Genomic DNA, 18,233 nt, shown 5'->3' with positions numbered 1-18,233 from the left:
TTGAAAAGTATCCTTAGAACATTTCGGACCGGTTTCTCTTTATATAATAGTTATGGTAATGAGCGATTATATTTCATTGGTTATACTTTAAGAAATCTAAAAGATTTTTTGTTTATTGAGGTACGTATTATTATATGATGATATAAATTTCTTTTATTAATTACATCAAAGGTTTAGTTGTTGATAACAGTTATACGTTAAGTAGGCTATGAATCATGCAAATTAGATATATTTTAAATCATCTCAGTCAGAGATGCTATTAAAAATAAAATAGATATAAATAAGGAGGAATTACTCACTTTTACGTTGGTCAAATTGTTGAGCTTGGTGCTGTTTTATATTGAAAGGTAAAGAAATTGTTCTATTTAGAATAGAAGCAATTACTTCTGCTAGATAGCGTGCGAAACGTTTAAGAGATTTTATGTTTTTTGGAATAGCAGCATATGCTAGGCCACGTAACTTATAAATTTTTAAAACCTAATGTAATGTAGAGTAATTCGAAAAATGGAAAGACTTCGTTCTATCATCAAAAGAGTATTAGTTTAAAAATATAAAATAAAGTCTCTTTTTTTGTCTGCTCTTAAGCTTTTACTGGTACAAGAAGCAAATACGGTGAATTGTCTAAAGTTTTGATATTACAATTTACCTGCATTTAGTGCAAATATAAATTAGCTTTGCAACTGCATTATTTTATTAAATATATGACGTTACTATGTATTCGGGAGCGAAAGATTATTATTCTTGTCAAATTTTGTTAATCTGTGTGTACAATATCAAAGTTTTCGTGCTAGAAACATTCGCGGTTTAGTTTTTTTTTTAACTTGCTACGTTAGGGACATCTTTATAATGATGTCTCTTCATGAAGATGCCTCAATTTTATGCAAGTCTGTCACTGTTAAAAAAAATAAATATTCAGTTGTGTTAGCTGGTGTAAGGGTGCCCCGCACCACTATGCAGATAAATTTCTAACTTAAAAAGACAATCTTCCTAAAGGCGCAGATAGGTGACAGGTGACAGAAGACGGAGATAGCTGATGTCTAACAAGGGTAAGCATGTATTTATCCCATGTCTTCTACTATCCAAATTCCAGTACCCACTGTTGACAACACTAATATCCAATTTCGGTATTTATAAGTATGGTGGTTGGCCGAGGTTATGCTCATATACAATACTTGAGCATATACAAAGGTGCAGATAGCTTGTAGAGACATTAGGTATTTTTCAAAAGCAGGACAGAGGAAAAATGAGCAACGCCTTCGCCGGGACTCGAACCACGGACCTCTGGATACGCGCCCAGCGTGCTGACCACTGCACTACGAGGCCATGCTAAGAAGGCGGGAGAAATAGCACCTTACATACTTCTCCTTTTAAAGGGCGACTGAGGATCAGTGGACCCTAGTCGCCAAACCCTGGTGATGGAGAATCATCATCCACCACTTTTTTTTAGTTCGGGCTCCTCTGTAGAAACATTAGGTTATTTCGAAGCAGGAGAAGTGAAATGCGCAATGCCCTCGCCGAGACTCGAACCACAGGCATGTTGCCGGCACCGTTATGAAGCGATACGTTTACATTACCTGAACATTTATCATCTGTACAATCTAGAATTCTTGCCATTTTGTAAAACAGAAAACCAGAAGACTTTTTAACCTTCCATGTTGCATTGGCAAATAGCCTGTTCTAGAAGTACTACCCCTCGACGCACTTTTCTTTCAAATTATAAAATAGTTGATGAATTTTAAAGCAATATATGTATTAAAAGTTCATAACATTTTTAATAACATATTATTGATATTTTTAGCATACATTTGATTGATGTAATTTATTACATTTCTCACTGATATTTTTTATAAATATTTACAGTAAAAGTTTATGAGTAGCACGTAAGTCTCAGTACAAATTTCTATAACATGGGAAATAGTATAAAATTAATGAAATCAATGAAGTTATCTATTGCAGTCTACGAAAATGGCCAAATGGTAATCGCATGATAGTCAGCTTGAAAAAAAAAATGCAGTCGAAATTTGAACAGTCTAACGCCTTGAAGACTTTACTATTAAAAAGTTAAAAACATTTAAAAATTAAAACCATCAAAAATAAGATTAGCATATCTAATCTTGGTATTCGGGTTTAAGTTAAGGATCTGAAACAGTTTTAAAATTGTAAGCAAATTTAAAATCGTAGCACTAGCTTAGAAGCTGATTCCTTAAAATTTAGAGATATACGAGTATAACATAAAATATTTTATTTAAAATGATGAGATTTTCAAAATGATAATGCCAATTCACTGGAGAAAAATCTTAAATATTATTTTATCGTAAATTAACGTCATGTGGAGAGACTTGACTATTTAAGAACAGCTGTGCATTTATTTCTTTCCACAGGAACTTTGAAACAAATATTTGCTTCAAATGGCAATACTTTCTATATTGCCAAGAAACAAATTTTGTGAAATAAACAATAAACTCATCGAAGAGGTTTCCTTCGAAAGATTAAAAATATAGATAATTTGCATATCTATATTTGTTGCCAGTTTCCCAACAGCAATCCTTATCCTCATATTTAGAGTCATTAGCTGAGACTCTATCAATAAGCTTAGAATTAAGGACTCTCGGTTTTCAAAAATAAATACAAAATATTTTGAACTATTTTTTAACCTTCAAATCTTTCAAATCTGTGTTTCATTGTTAGAAAATGCTGCTTCAGCTGTTTTAAAATATTGTGTTTTATTTTTTTCCCCAAACGTAAATACCTTCCATAATTAATTTCTTTAGGACAGTTAGAACAAAGGTGCAGATAGCTTGTAGAGACATTAGGTATTTTTCAACAAATAAAAAAAATAACAAAATAACAAAGTGAAGCAGCAACATTGTTAACTCGCTTTCAAATAAAAAAATTTTCTTCCAAATTTATAATTATTTTTATTTTATGTTGTATTTTCGAAACAAAATCAAAACTCAAATACTATTATTTTTACAATTTTTATTACACATTTTAAAACAAGAACTCTATAAATTGTACATATTACACTTAACCTTTAGAAACAATATTTTAAACAGATGATATGAGTGATTATGAAGAACATATTCATATACAAAGGAACTCGATAATTCTATCAAATCAGTTTTATATTTTTACACGTTGAAAGAACTGCTGAATGCTTTCGTCTCAAGCACAATGTTATCTTCATATTGTCCGCCATTTTTATGAGCCGACTGAAGTTCCTTTGCAGTGAAATCAAAGATGATGCGCAATAAAAAACAATTGCTCTCTGTTATTTATATACACGACTGTCAAAATCTTCGGAATTTATCGCTCAGTATGACGATATTTCCAGTAACCATATCCCTGAAGATATTCGATTTTCTCTTTAAAAAGGAAAAAGAGAACAAATTCAATTTATTATCGGTAAATCCCCGAAGTGTTGTTACTAAAGTGCAGATTTAATTTATTAATTACATTATTCGCATCTCATTTTTAAACAAATTCATTTATGCAATCTAAATATTTCACTCCATTGTTTAATTTCTAAAACATAAATTTTTCATTATTAGGAAAGTATCTAATACAGAAAACAATACATGAAATTTGGGAATTATTTAATTAGAATCAAAAGTGATAATAGAAAATTGAGCTTTCTTTTCCCATCGCCATTCTTCACGGTTTCCTCTTATTCCGGCAAAAACTGTTTTAAGAAATACGCAAAATATTAAAATGTTTAGAAATTAATGCAAAATAAAAATCTTTTCCAAAAGATGTATTTTCAAAAATTAAATTTATGATCAAAAGTTTTATTTTAAGAAACAAAATTGTTCATTATATGTTTTAATTACGTTAATTAGAGTTTTAAAAAACTAAGCCCTAAGCCAGAAAAGAATTATTTAGAAACTGATAAATTTGAATACAAAGTGTAATTCATACTAAATAAACCTAAATATGCCGACAGAATTTTTAAGAAGAATCTATCACAACTTTTAATTCAAAGTTTTCATGAGGATTAAAAATACAAATTACAGTGCCTGCAAATCTTACTTTAGAAACTATCTTTATTCATGGAGTATAAATCTAAAGCTTGATTATTGTAGTTTAATCAAATTTTCGTTACTTTATTAAGAAAATAATGAATTTGATAAACCAAATTAAGATTAAGATATAATTAAAATTTAACTTTCTTAACTGAACGACAAAGGTTACTTATTAGCTTAAGTTACAAACTAACTTCTCGTTAAATTTGCGAGTGTGTGGCTCAGTAAATCAAAGTTTGAAACGTTTTCTCTAAATCATTAGTTCCTTTCAAAGTTACATTCCTTTGCAGAATGTAACTACTTCCTTTGCGGAAGTAGGGTTGCAGTGTTCTGAATTAAAGAGCGGTTACCAAAAATTGTGTATCAAAAATATCTGAAATAAAGGGAATCAATCGCATTCAAATGATAAAAAAATTCCCATATAATTAGTGATTTTTTCCCCTTATTTCCGAAAAAAAATTCCTGTAATACAAATGCGAATTAATTTAATGCGAGTTAATAAAATAATACTTAAATAAATTGTGGAGAATTTATTTTAGTAAATAAATTTAAAAAATAAATTAAATTAAAAAAATTTATTCTTGAAATAAACTACTTTCTATGAATGCTTACTATTTGCAAACTTTCAGAAAATTATCTAAAAAGGATTGAATTAATTTACTGGCTTCTTAAAAAGATGCATTCTGAGTAGTTTTATTTTCTGTTTGAAGAATTGGAATTACAGGGAAAATTTTTAAAAAGGCAAGTAAATAAGTTTAATCCTAAAAAGGAACAAGTGGTTTGGAGAATTGAGGTGTAGGATACCTGCCTGCAGTCCTGCAGTGCCCGAATAACTATATAGTTCGTTCTAGGAATTGCTATTGACCGAATGTTTTCATTCTCTGTATAGTTGGCTTTGTGATCCATAACACTCTTCGCAGCAAAAGTCGTTTTACAAGCTGAACGCGAATTAGCAAAATTCTGATTAGGAGAAAAACTTTTTATTGCCGTGTCGTAAAGGGGTGCTTATTACACAAAATGAAATATAATGTGTAATTATACTACATGGTAAATTAATAATGAAATTGAGTTAAGGCTATAATAATAATTTAGCTACATATTTGTTTTAGCTATTTGAGATAAAAGACCTCAAAGGTTTTGTATAATTAAGAATTTTTTAAATTTGTTGCAAGGATGGATTATTGTAAGAATTTCTGGGTAGTGCGAGAGAACATTTCTATGAAATTTCTGAATAGTTTTTAGATGTCTCTACTTCTTACACATACACAGATTTTGATCAACGGCTTCATGAGAGCACTTTATTTCTGTCTTTTTTTTTAAAAATATTTTTAAAATATTACTTGTCAATGCACTTATTTTATACACTAGGATTGTGATTTTTATTTTATCGACAAAACAGTGCATATATGAAGCCTTTGACTGCTTGTTTTTCAGAAAATTCTAGAAAGATTTAAAATAATTTAAATGTATCTAGTTAACAGTAATTCATTTCATTAATTTAAACGCATTATCACGAAATTCTAAAATATACAAAATTTTAATTATTGCTATAAAAATAATCATTAATTATCATTATTAAATAAACAATGAACTAAATATAGACAATAATGTAGGCATATACGATGTTGAATAGTTATATTACAGGCATTTAATTATTTTGCCTTTGTAGTTTATTCAATAATACGTTATCAAAAATTATTGAATAGTGATAAAGAAAATTACAAATAATTAAAAGAATTGCATAATGAAAGAAATTCAGATAACGTAAAAAATGGGCAACATTTTCTTTCTTTGTTTTTTGAGCGATATGAAGTAAATTATAATGATAATTAATGTTGATTCATACTTTTAAAACTTTTATAATTCTTTTCTAACTGTATTTTATTGTATCCTGTGTTTAGGTCTTATATAAAATAATAATAATAATAAATTAAATAAATAAAATAAAATAAAAAATAAATAAATAAATTTTCCCACTTCACTCTTCGTATGATTTATAAAAATCTGTCTTCAATGAATTGTATGCATTCGCAAGGAAGGATAATTTATTCTCTTTTAGGAGTGCATTATACCATATGTATATTTTAGGCAAACATTAAATACAAAAAATTTTTAAATAAAATATATTTCGTTCATGAGAGTAAATTATGAAGAGGAACAAAATATCTTGTTTTATAATTGCAAACAAAATGATCAGTTTAATTATTCAAGTAAAATTATTGTTAATCTAATGAAAACGTTCCTCATTCTTTATGTATCATTTTGCATGCCTTCATATTCCTATTTTAGTGTTATCATACTGTTTCTAAACTTTCAATCTATATAATTTCATTGTAAGTTTCATTTGTAAGTTTCATTTGTTTCATTTCTCATTTGTAAGTTTTTAGATAAAAAATTAAGTTTTTCCACTTGAAGCATGACGCATATATGTTATGAACAAATGATTTATAGAGTATTATATATAATGATCGTAATTCTAGAACAAAGTGATAAATATTTATCAATTCATCTCCTTGAATGGATATTAGACAAAAAATTTTAAAACGATTAACAGAGATTTTTATTTCTTTAAATAATTCCATTATTTAAATTATTCCTTCATTAAGGAGTTCCTTCATTAAGAGCGCTATCAGCATGTACAGGAAGAGGGTGAAATGTAATTCGAGATATAGTTAAAATTATTCTGATACCAACATTTTTTTCCAATTTAAAACCAATCTATTGTTTAAAGCTCCGCAGAACGTTCACAGTGCTCATTGTAACATAAGTTAATGTTTAACGAAGCAATTTTGATTATAAAATAACATAATTCTTTATGTTGCCAAAGTAGCTCAATATTTTATTATATTATTCTTAAAAATAGGCAAACTTATATCTTTATGATGTGTATGAAATAATTAAATAACAAAGTTTAATTTAAATCGATCTAAAGTTAAGTTATAGAAAAAATTAACAAAAAATTCTTGGACAGCTACCATTGTTTGTATTAAAAATAAATAAAATAGGAGAAACTTTTAGCCCTCCTGGAAATCTCCAAGGACTATTTATATATTAATCACTTTAGTATAACACATTGATCATTTTTTTTCATAATATGTTTGTTAGAAATCTTAATTGTTGAATGAATCAAATCAAAATACCATTTTTCTGGTCATTATTAATAATAGTCTATATTTAGAAAAAAAAAATGAAATCCATGACTCGTTTGGAGCAAACTCGGGTAGTCTTTTTAAAAGATCTGGCACCAACTCCCTCTGTGCCAGTTACAACAGTTCAGGGCTCCGAATAGGCCTCGACTGACAGAAGTTCCAAGCAGTCACATTATATACATGCGGAACCACAGCGGCATACTCATATATGCATACTCCTACGCAGCAGAGAGGCGATTGGAAGCGGAATGCTCCGACGTCACTTTCACCTGATGAAGGACATGGAGGCGGTGTGTTCGAGGGCCTTGCGCCGCAAGGAGGCTATGCTGGTACCGCGCCACATGTCGCTGGTCTCGGCGGCCGCCGCAGCGCCCATCGCTCCCATGCCCATGGCGCAGGCGAGCTGAGGCGGTGAGGAAGAGCCGGAGGAGCTGGGCGGCGTAGCCCCGGAAGCCGTCGGCATGCTGGCCGCTATGCCCGCCGACACCGGTGCCAGCCCTGGTGGAGGGGCGACCGCGGGCGCTGTGCTCAGGGAGTTGAGGCCCCCGTACGGCGACTGGTACATGGACGAGCAGGCGCTCGTGGTGATGGAGGGCAGAGAGTTGGGAGCCAGCTGCGTTGATACCTGCACAGCCATATACTTGAAATGAATGATCGGAATTAGAACTGTGTTAGGAGTGACGACAAATGAAATTTTATACACACATTAGGTTGTCAGAATAGATGTTTCGTACTTATGATATTTCCCGAAATCGAAGATGAACATATAATCTTATTAACACATTAGTTGTAGCATCCATTTCTTATTATATATCCCACTATTTTGGCAACTGATGATAAAGGAAACAAGATATTTAGTTGCAATACTAATCACTAGTTTGCTCTTTAAACTACGTATTAATGTAAACTACTTATATCGCCCTCGGGGGCCATAACTGTGATTCATTAGCTAGACAACGAAACTAAAACCATTTGGTACTATCGAATGTTGCAAATAAAAAATACGATACCATCGAAGTGATTATACTGTTCCCTTTTCAGTGTCACTAGGAAAATATAGAGTATGGTATCTCAGATTGGTATGGTATTTTATCTTAGGTATTTCTGGGATGATTGCAGACATCTTTTAGCAGTTGAAAAAAGTAAAAATTAAAGTCATAAAGTTAAAGAAATGTTCAGTTACGAAATTGTTCTCACTTCAAAACTACAACGCTGGTAATATGAACTTGAATAAAACACAAAATTCCGATAATAGAAATATTTTTCAAGTAAAAACATTTAATTTAATATATATTTTTTATTAAGCGAAAAATTAAGCAAAATCTAATTTGAAAAAAAAAAAAAAATCGTGTAAAAACGTAAAATGAACTGGAACTTGTTGGTTTGCGGTTGTATGTCAAAACTTTGAATTGCTCCGATATTAGAAAAAACCATTGTAAATTCTAAATAATTGTTTTCGGATAATTACTTAACAGACATTTATTTTACCAAGCAAAATCCATTAAATTTTAATAACATAATTACATTGTTTTCTTGATAAATAATATTATTTTATTAAATTAAATCTATGAGGTCATCATAAAGTAGATGGTTTAATATTAATTGATTTTGCTTTCTTTCTATTACTTAGTCTAATGAAACGCGATATTATACGAATGCTGAAAGAAGCTTAAAATATCAAGCAAAATGCTTTTCAAGAATTTTCTTCGTGAGAAATCAGATTAACTGAAATTGTATAAGCAATGACTTTGCCTTTCTTGCATCGTTATTTGGTATTGGGTATAATGCAATTAATTTTTAAATTACTTTTTCTGCATTTATATTTACAACGTATTTGATACTGAATTTTTTTAATAAATGCTAGTTTTTTTCATATCCTATTAACGTTAAGTAAGCATTGACTTAAGATCCGTTGGAGGCTATAAATATCCTAATAGCAGTAATAACGATCTTTAACCAATATATTCACATTTTTTCACTTGTTAGACACAGTATATGCATAATAATATGTTTATTCAAACCACGATACTTTGTATTTTATTTCAGCAAATTTCAAAATAATAAATATAAACCAGATTTACTGTTAATATGATACGTTTGCTTTATTCTTTGGCAACTTTATTCGAATATTATTTCTAGTATTTTCCATTCATCGTTAAAGTTGTTGTCAGCGACATATTTTATCTGGAGTTTTATTTTGCTTATTAAGTAAAAGTCCATTAGAGATGCATATATTTTTTTAAATTCCTGATTATATGGTTCATACTATAAGAATGCTTTTGAAGATAATTAAAATTTGGTAATCACTAGTGAATGAAGGCAATGGTCGGAAACATTCTACGCCGGATTCTTTGTCGGGCTCCTTACTATTCTATAATGCTGATTCTAAACGAAAGCTTTTCACAGATGCATATATTATTAATTGCTGTGCTAGATTATAAATGATCCTTCACAACACAGTTCATCAGAAAATCACTTTCCTCAGATTAAAGCACAATTAAATCGTACTTTTAAAATTAATATGACGTTAATATGCTATCGACATCTAAACAGAGATCGAATTTTTTATGTAAACTGCTTCACAAAAATTCTTCTGATATTATTTACCCTAACGGAAGAAAAAAAAACAGTTGTGGCATTAAATCTATAATAGATTGCTGCAAACTATGCACATTTTAGTGTATCTCACATTATAATAGTACATTGAGAAAAGATATCTATAATGTTTTCATATTAATAAAATATTTCGAAAGCAATGATACTGTGAACATAGCCAGTTACATTGATATTCTTATTAGTGTATATTATTGTTATTATATGCTCATCTGAACTGTTTTTATTTATGTTCCTCTAATGCCTTAATTAAGCATGAAAGAAAGAAACTAAATAATTTCAGATGAAAATAAAGCTGTTGTTGGCAGTCAGAGGGGTATAAGCCAAAATATTTCATTTTTCAAGTAGTGGAATACATTCATGAATAATTTAGTATTATGCATAAATTGAACATTTTGTCTATAAAATTTCACTTAAAACAAACATTATTCTGACAACCAATACATTAAAAAATCTATACAACATCACATTAAACAACATTAAATATACATTTATAGTCAAACGCATAGAAGATATGTATACATTGAGAACTTTAGGAAGGACAATTATTACTTTAAGTATTTAAAAATTGTAAAAATGAAAACTTTTAAACTCTGTAAGTTAAGTATTTTGAAAAATACTTAACTTATAGACTTTAGTATTTTCATAGACAAAAATGAAAATATAAGTACTGCACGCCTTTAAAAAAATCTTAAAAAGCAATATTCTTAAGCAAGAACATTTGAAAATTAAAAACAGTTTTCCACCAGACTTAATTTTTATAATATAGGATTCTGTTTGGGAAAATGGACGTAAGTACTACAAGCTTTAAAAAAAATTATTAAAAAGCAATATTTTTACAAATATTAGCAACATTTAAACTACAAAAAGCAGCATATTAGTTGCTTTTTTTTAAACTACAAAAAGCAACATTTAAAAACTAAGATCAGTTTTACACCAGACTTTATTCGTATAATATAGGATTCAGTTTGGGAGAATGGGCATAAGTACTACACGCTTTAAAAAAAACCAAAAAAGCAATATTCTTACGCAAGAACATTTAAAAATTAAGAGCAGTTTTACACTAGACTTAATTTATACAATACAGGATTCAGTTCGGGAAAAAGGACATCGTATCAAAAAGCTTCTTTTTGTGCAAATCTTACTAGGAAATTATTTTTATTTTCATTTCTAAATAAGGCAATTGTTAAGCGAACAAAATGAGCATTTTTAAAAACATTAATTTAATTTTAATTTTATAACATTTGCCATTCCTTGTAAAAGTATTAATATTGATTAGACTATAATTTTACTATAAACTGCTTATTTTTAGGAGAATGATTTAAATATTCATCCATTCCCATCTATTAAACTATTTTGCTGATTCCATTTTTTTCTATTAAAGGAGGCTGCTGAGGAAATATCAGTTTAAATTCCATATCAAGAGATGCGACTTCATTTGCTGAATTTTGAATACAAGTTCAATATTTTTTGAATGAACTGAGAAGAGACTGTATAGCTTTCGAATTTTGTATGTATAACGCTTTCCTTTTTATAATGCAATGTTTAATAAGAACCTTTTGTGAACTATCTGTACATGTTACAGCAAACAAATTGTAAAGTGAAAAAGCTTATAAAGAAAACAAAAGTGTGAAATATATATATATGTATATAAAATGCAAATACGTGAATACCTGTTGTCATGTATATGCAAAATTACGTTATGTATGTATTCAGTCACATTTTTAATTGTCTTAAATCTTAAATGTCTTAAATCTTATCTTAAAATAATATTTTTAAATGAAACTAAATTAATTGCATAAACTATGTATTTATAATGGATATTTTGAAATTAATTATAAAGAGCTTAAAAATAAGCTTTAATATATAAACAGAATTTGTGTTCACATTCTCATATGCTATTATATTAGAGTCATTGGTTCACGCTTTATTGTTTGTATAGCCTACGTGTAAATCTGCTTTAAAGAATTTATGCTGACGATAAATCTTAGAATCTGCCTGAAAGTTTGTTTCAAGTGGAGGACAAAATTGCAGCTGAAATTCATCGCAGATTGTATAATATCCTTGAAGAAAATGACGTGCTGATAGTTACTGTGAGTAAATGGTACTGGAAAGTTTGAAATAAATGAAGAGAAATCCTTGATCAAGAAGTCGAAAGTTGAAATTCTGTGGTAAATGCTATTTTTTTCACACTACATGGAAGGCTGACTAAATGACCAGCAGTAAGTTTTTATGGCAAAATCTTATATATAACGATAATGTGTTTTGACAAATACTTTAATTGGGAAGTAACGCCTCTGTGAAATAACAATGTATGATTTCATTACTTCTATACACACTGAAACTTTTTTTCCTTGGGGTTCTTAATTCAAACTCTTCGAAACGTTCTTAAGATATAGCCCTTTTAGAATCGAAATTTCAAGCTCATTTTTTCATCATATTCACGTTTTCTACACAGTAGTGATTACAAGATGCCGTTTTAACTCGTCCTGCTTCTCTTCGTCTTTAATCTCCATCTTGTTAGATTGTAAGATATCTCTGACGACAATTTTTCCTTCTCCCGATATTCAGGGATCGCGTTATTTACATATATAAATTCTGGGTAAATCCAAGTAATATTCACAACTGTGGTTTTAGAAAGAAATTTTATAATGAGAAATCACTGAATTGGGAGCAACTAAATTGAATGATTGAGTTTCAAAATGCCCTTCGCAAGAGTTGGTTAGGTTTGGAAGTTCGATCATTTTATAAAATTAGCCAAAGTATGAAGTTTAAATGAATTTTATCCTGCTAGTAATCCAATTTAGAGATAAATCTCATTTTATAAATTGCTTTTTAAATATTGCAGAAATGTGTTTCTTTTGAAGACGTACCGATTAGAAATTCCGTACTTTCCTAATGTTTTCATACTGTTATCATTTTGGTGATATTTATTTTTCATTCTGACACCGCGTATGAAACTCCTTATTTTAAGATGCATCCCTTAATTTCAAATTCACCATTGCAGAAAAATTTTGGTTTTAAGAGATGAAAATGAATGAAATCAAATGTTAACTTACATTTAAACAATTATTTTCAATAATTGACTTTGATTTGTTAACAATAATAGCATTCTTATTTAGATAAGTAAATTGGGAAAATTTATTATTTAAAAATAATTGGCAATCAAGAAAATTATGCCATTTAAGATGCTGTCGATTTCAAGGCACACCTTGTTTCCAGAGATGTTTATATGGAAAAGAGTCTTTCTTTTAGATTTGAAGAAGGAGAGCATTTTGCTTCAAAAGAAGGAATTTGATAGTACGAAGATAAAATGGAGAAAAATGCCTTTTTTCTCTCATTTTCATGGATATTTCATGATTACGGCCTATTTTAGAGATATGCTTTTGACTTTTAATTAATTGTAAAATCTCATTCCTTTTTAAAAAGATTAATCAGTTCTTTTCTTTTAACGATGCTAAAAGTGTTTATTACAATAAAATGGTATGAATATGCATTTAGCATTTAACATTGTGTAAATTTTATTAGTTCAAAACAACAAACAATGAATGGAGAACATTATCATCTCATAAATATTAATAAACAAAATTCTAAAGAATTTACAAATAATCAGTAGGGCGAAGCAATAATATAAAAACAGCTAATTTGAATAATTAGGATAATTGCTATATGTAAGCTCTCGTTTCTGTTTGAACTGATTGTGAAAGAAACTTCAAGGAATGAGTATTTTCTTTAAAAATTGATATACATTAAAAAGATAACGTTAACTCGCTGTACTTGGGTGTCGCATTTCTAATGATACATAATTTATAGAAATGATTTTATGCACTTTACTTCTGTAAAGACTAACATATATAATCTTAACAAAATACGAGACGAGACGTTAGATTTAATTAAAATCTTTCATTTTAAATAAGCTATAAACTCTTAAAATAGCTTACAATTTAAATACGCTGAGAATCTGCAGTTAATTTGGACGCGAAAGAATCTCCTCTTTACGAAACACTGCTTCTGATTTCGTTCGTCTCTCTTCTCTCTCTCCTTTCTGTCTCTCTCAAAATTTCTCGCTTCTCATCAGAAAGTGAATAAATCAAAATTTTAAAATAATTTCGGACTATGCTATTGGTAGTGTCTTTCAAAAGACCATTTGTTTTATTCTCCGCGAATGATTATAATACTTTAATTTCGTTGCCATTCTAGGTTAAAAAATATTTTCATTTAATTTCCCCAACGTAAACGAATCCGTTTCACGAATATTAATTTTAGAATCAACTAATTTTTAAGAATAGCGAGAGAAATGGAAAGAAAAGAAGAAAAAACTAAATGTTACATCACTGAACAGCCATCCATCGATAAGCATGAATTTTGTATTCATTCTCTGCATTACATAAATATATTATTTTAGAAGGATGAAAGGCTAAAATTTTTCATTTACTGAATTTTTGGATCTTCCTTTTCAAGAATCTGGATTAAAAATGCTTCAATTATTTTGTAAAATTCGTAACATGGATTGGTATAGTGCTACCTCAGAATTTTAAACAAAAGATTTTCGATTTGTGCTTTAGGATACTAGAGAAAAATGTTATTATTTTGTGCCTAATAGTAACAAATGATATATTTTTAATTTTTGAGTAATAAGTAATAAACATAATATATTTTCATTTCTGCCTCATATGCATGTCACATAAGACTTTAATTTGTGTTTTAAAATCATAAATAAAATACTCGTTAATTTGGGTATGAAATTATAAAGTATTTTCTCCCTTCTTTCCGCATATCTTCGTAGCATAATTGGAAGCATACTCGACGCGTATTGAGAAGTCCAGGTCTTGAGTTCAGGAGATGGCATTCCACATTTTTCAAGTCAATATACCTTAACGATTCTACAAGTGGCGCCCGAAACAAAAGGTGGTGGACGGTAATTCGTCACCACCAGGATTTGGCGATAGGGTCCCCTAATACTCAGTCGCTCATTAAAAGGAGGAGTATATATAAAGTATTTTCTTCCTCCTTCCCGCATGCTTTCATGGAGTAACTGGAAGCACACTCGATGCGCATTCGGAAGGTTCGAATTTCGAATCCCAGTAAGTTCATTTTTCACGTTTCCAGCATCAAAAACCCTAAAGATTCTACAAAATGTTTTTTTGAGTCTCATGAGATCTGAAGATCGGAACACGCAGCTTGAATCTATATTTGAAAACTCTTTTAATTAAATGTAGCTTCGCCTTTATTCGAGAAGATTTTTACACCTATTTATAATCTGCCTTTCGTTCTTTTACAGCATTAATTCATTTAAATTATTAAGTTGATGCAAATAATCATCGTTGTAATGAAAAAAAAAATATAAAGACCTTTGCATTTTGCATAGTGCAAAATGCTTTATTCTCTTTTTCAAAATGCGGCTTCACTGTCAAATAATATGCCAAGTCAAAGTATCCATTGTGTCCAACTCAACAAGAGATCATAAAAATGATCCCTTTACTGTGCAGTTTACCGAAAGAATAAATACTGCCGTTTTAACGACACTTAGATGATAATCTGACAATCCGTTGACAATGATGTTAAGTCTGACAAGTTTGATGGATCTTCTTTATAGAAAATTTTCACGCCAACTAAAACACTTTTAGTAAACTAAAAAAAAAAAAAAATATCCATCGCTGTCATGTTAGGAATTCTTTGGGCTTTATGGGGTCCATTAAAAATCCTTGGGCGACCTATCCAGCATCTTAAAAACTTGCGATTAATCCCTATTGCTGAATTTAAAAGATGATTTAAATATTTAAATTTACTTCAATAAAATGGGTTGATATTTTCTTCTCTGCAGTTAAGCATATTTCGATAAACACATGGTTATTGATAAAAGTTGAAAGCTTTTTACATAATATATATGAACTACCTTCAGTCAAGAATAATGGCTTTGGGATCAGATTTCAAATTTATTACTTAAATTTCGCGAGAGAGAAATTCTGTGCAAAAATCAATGGATGGCAATTATTATTAACAAGTCTATAACTACAGATTTTTCTGTTTTCGGAATGTTTAAAAAAGGTAACAGAGGAAAGGGGAAGGTTATTAAATAAATTTAGGTGGCATTACTAATATATTATGTACCTTCTTATTAAGTTCTTGATTTCCTCTGGCTCTGTTTAGAAAGCTCCATCGTGCCATCGGGCATCACTCCACATACCCCCTGTGGTGCCATTGCCACCGCTGAAGTTGTTGTAGTTGGAAATGTAATTTGGAGTCTGTAACGATATAGTTCGAGAATTTACTATCATTTCGAAAGCCTGCGGCAGATACGTATGCAGCCTGAACGCATAAGCAAATCAGACATGCCAAATAAAATCAGTTTTAAATTTTAGACTGCTGCTTATTTCTGCAATATTATTATAAACAGACGATATGGAATGCAGCAGTGACACTTACTAGAAAAATTCTTAGAGCAAAAAAGAGCTAGTGTTTGCTCTAGGTCGAATTAGATTAAGAATCCAATTCCAGATGCAGATCAGAAATTTCCAATTGTGTTACGAAATTTTTTTAATAAATTCTTTATTTCGCACTGTGCAGTGTTTCGTAAAGCGGCATTCAAACTGAATACGTATAAATCACATGTATACTGAAATGAACACTTAATAAGGAGTAAAGAACATTTTGAGAGGTATTTTATGAACTCATGGGGGCTGCAAAATAAATCAAACATTCTTTTACACTTAGACGTTATACATACATAAATTTTCTTTAAATGCTTGCATATATAATTAATTAAATCACTTAAGTAACATAATTTTTGTTAAATTTCCTTATTTTGGCTTAGGAAACTAAAACAAAACAAAAGTCAAGTAATTTAAAAATATAACAAATGCAATAGAATTTGCAGTATTAGAATTAATAATTTTCTCTATTTTTCAATATTAAAAGTATTCTTTCTCTCAGAAATATGTTCTGAGAGCGCATCTGACATTTTTCTGTTTTCTTAGAATTTAAAATGAAAGGAATCTTCTATTATTAATCAACATACTCCAATTTAACATATCACTGAAGAAATCAAAAATTGGATGATGTGGTAGCTTATAAGTCCTATGTGTTTCTGATTTCACAGCCTTAGCATAAATTAAGTAAGAAGAATATTAAACTGAAAGGACAGATAAAAATCAAATTAAAAAACTTGTAAGTAGAGAAAAACTTCTGGTTCGCATTTTGAGCTTCGTTTAACATTATCAATTCATACATAAAAAGTTAAAAAGATAAATAAATACTGACTGAAGAACTAGGTTAGTTTATTTCTTAAATTATTTATTTGTCTTATTGTTGACATTTGACTGCAAGATTCAAGATGGGCATTGTTAATTTAATAGGAAGATCATGATATTGTTAGAGAACTTAAACTAAACATATGAGTTAAAAAAAAGATAACAAATGTAAAAGTCTAAGGACTCTAATATTTTTTCTTAAAGTTTTTTTAGTAAAAATGATTCCCTTTTATTAATGACAAGTATTGCTTCTTTTGACTTACCGTTCCTGGTTTTAGGAGAAAAAATGCAGGTTTTGTTGAATAGCTATGACTACAGAATTAATCTGCAAATTAAATATTCCAAACCAGGGAGGAGATAAAGAATTAGTTAATTATTATTAATACTGATAACAACCAATAGCCCGCTAGTTCCTAACATATCTTTGAATTAATGTTTGATTATCTTACAAAGCTGAATTCAAATAGAATTTTATTAATAAATTCTACCATAAATACTCAAATTTTTTAAACGGTTTCCAAAGCTCAGAACATTGCCTACTTAGATTGTTTTTATATTTAAATATTAGATTTAATACTACATTCTTGATCTTTGAGTTTTATATTTAAATTTATTTCAGCGTAAAGTACACAATTCTTAAATGGACATTTACAATAAATTTGAGATTATATTTCATTGCAAGTGAAAAGTATGAGTCTTAAAAGTACATGTGTGCTACCTGATTCATGCCTCCCATGGCGGCTGCTGCTGCTGCTGCACTGTGCTGGGACAAGGACTGTGCGAGGCCGGGTTGCCTGGAGAGTGAAGGACCTAGGGGAAGGCCTGGAGATCCCATCTGGGACATAGGCCACCGCGAGTCGGCCGCTGGGCCGAAGGAACAGAAGCCATCGCCCATGGATCCGAATGGTGGCAAGGAATGGGAAGGCAGGAGGGCACCAGGGCTGCGGAACACATTTGTTGTCTTCTTGCGCTTCTTCCATTTCGCTCGTCTGTTCTGGAACCAGACCTGCAAAAGGGTGTATACAATTAAGCTGAAAGTAAAGAGCGTTTTTGATTTTTAGCAAGCAACATAAAGCATGGGTTTAGAAATTACTGTATATGTACTTAATGCTGACGTAGCCTCAACTTATTTTGATGGATAAGCATATAGCCTATACGACTGGGAAATCAAAGTGATTTTTTTAAATGTTTTTGGTTAG

General features: G+C 29.9%; 1 protein-coding gene across 4 annotated transcripts in view; it reads right to left on the bottom strand.

Moving 5' to 3' along the window:
* Positions 1-5,665: 5,665 nt before the first annotated feature.
* LOC118200485 (homeobox protein orthopedia-like) overlaps positions 5,666-18,233 on the bottom strand; it is a 131,104-nt gene continuing 118,536 nt past the window's right edge. For 2 of the 4 annotated variants that reach the window (XM_035372442.2, XM_035372449.2), the window contains exons 3-4: positions 17,753-18,040; positions 5,666-7,811 (exon numbers count right to left, since the gene is read on the bottom strand). In XM_035372442.2, the coding sequence (XP_035228333.1) occupies positions 7,437-7,811; positions 17,753-18,040 (663 nt within the window). In that variant the 3' untranslated portion in view covers positions 5,666-7,436. Of the gene's footprint in view, positions 7,812-15,895; positions 16,030-17,752; positions 18,041-18,233 lie in introns of all 4 variants that reach the window. The other 2 variants (XM_035372461.2, XM_035372453.2) reach the window with 2 other exon arrangements.

Source organism: Stegodyphus dumicola, chromosome 2 (assembly GCF_044657685.1).
Source record: "Stegodyphus dumicola isolate Sdum_Otavi_A_Nest chromosome 2, ASM4465768v1".
Classification (NCBI taxonomy): Eukaryota; Metazoa; Arthropoda; class Arachnida; order Araneae; family Eresidae; genus Stegodyphus; species Stegodyphus dumicola.
This window is presented reverse-complemented; position numbering and strand designations above follow the sequence as displayed.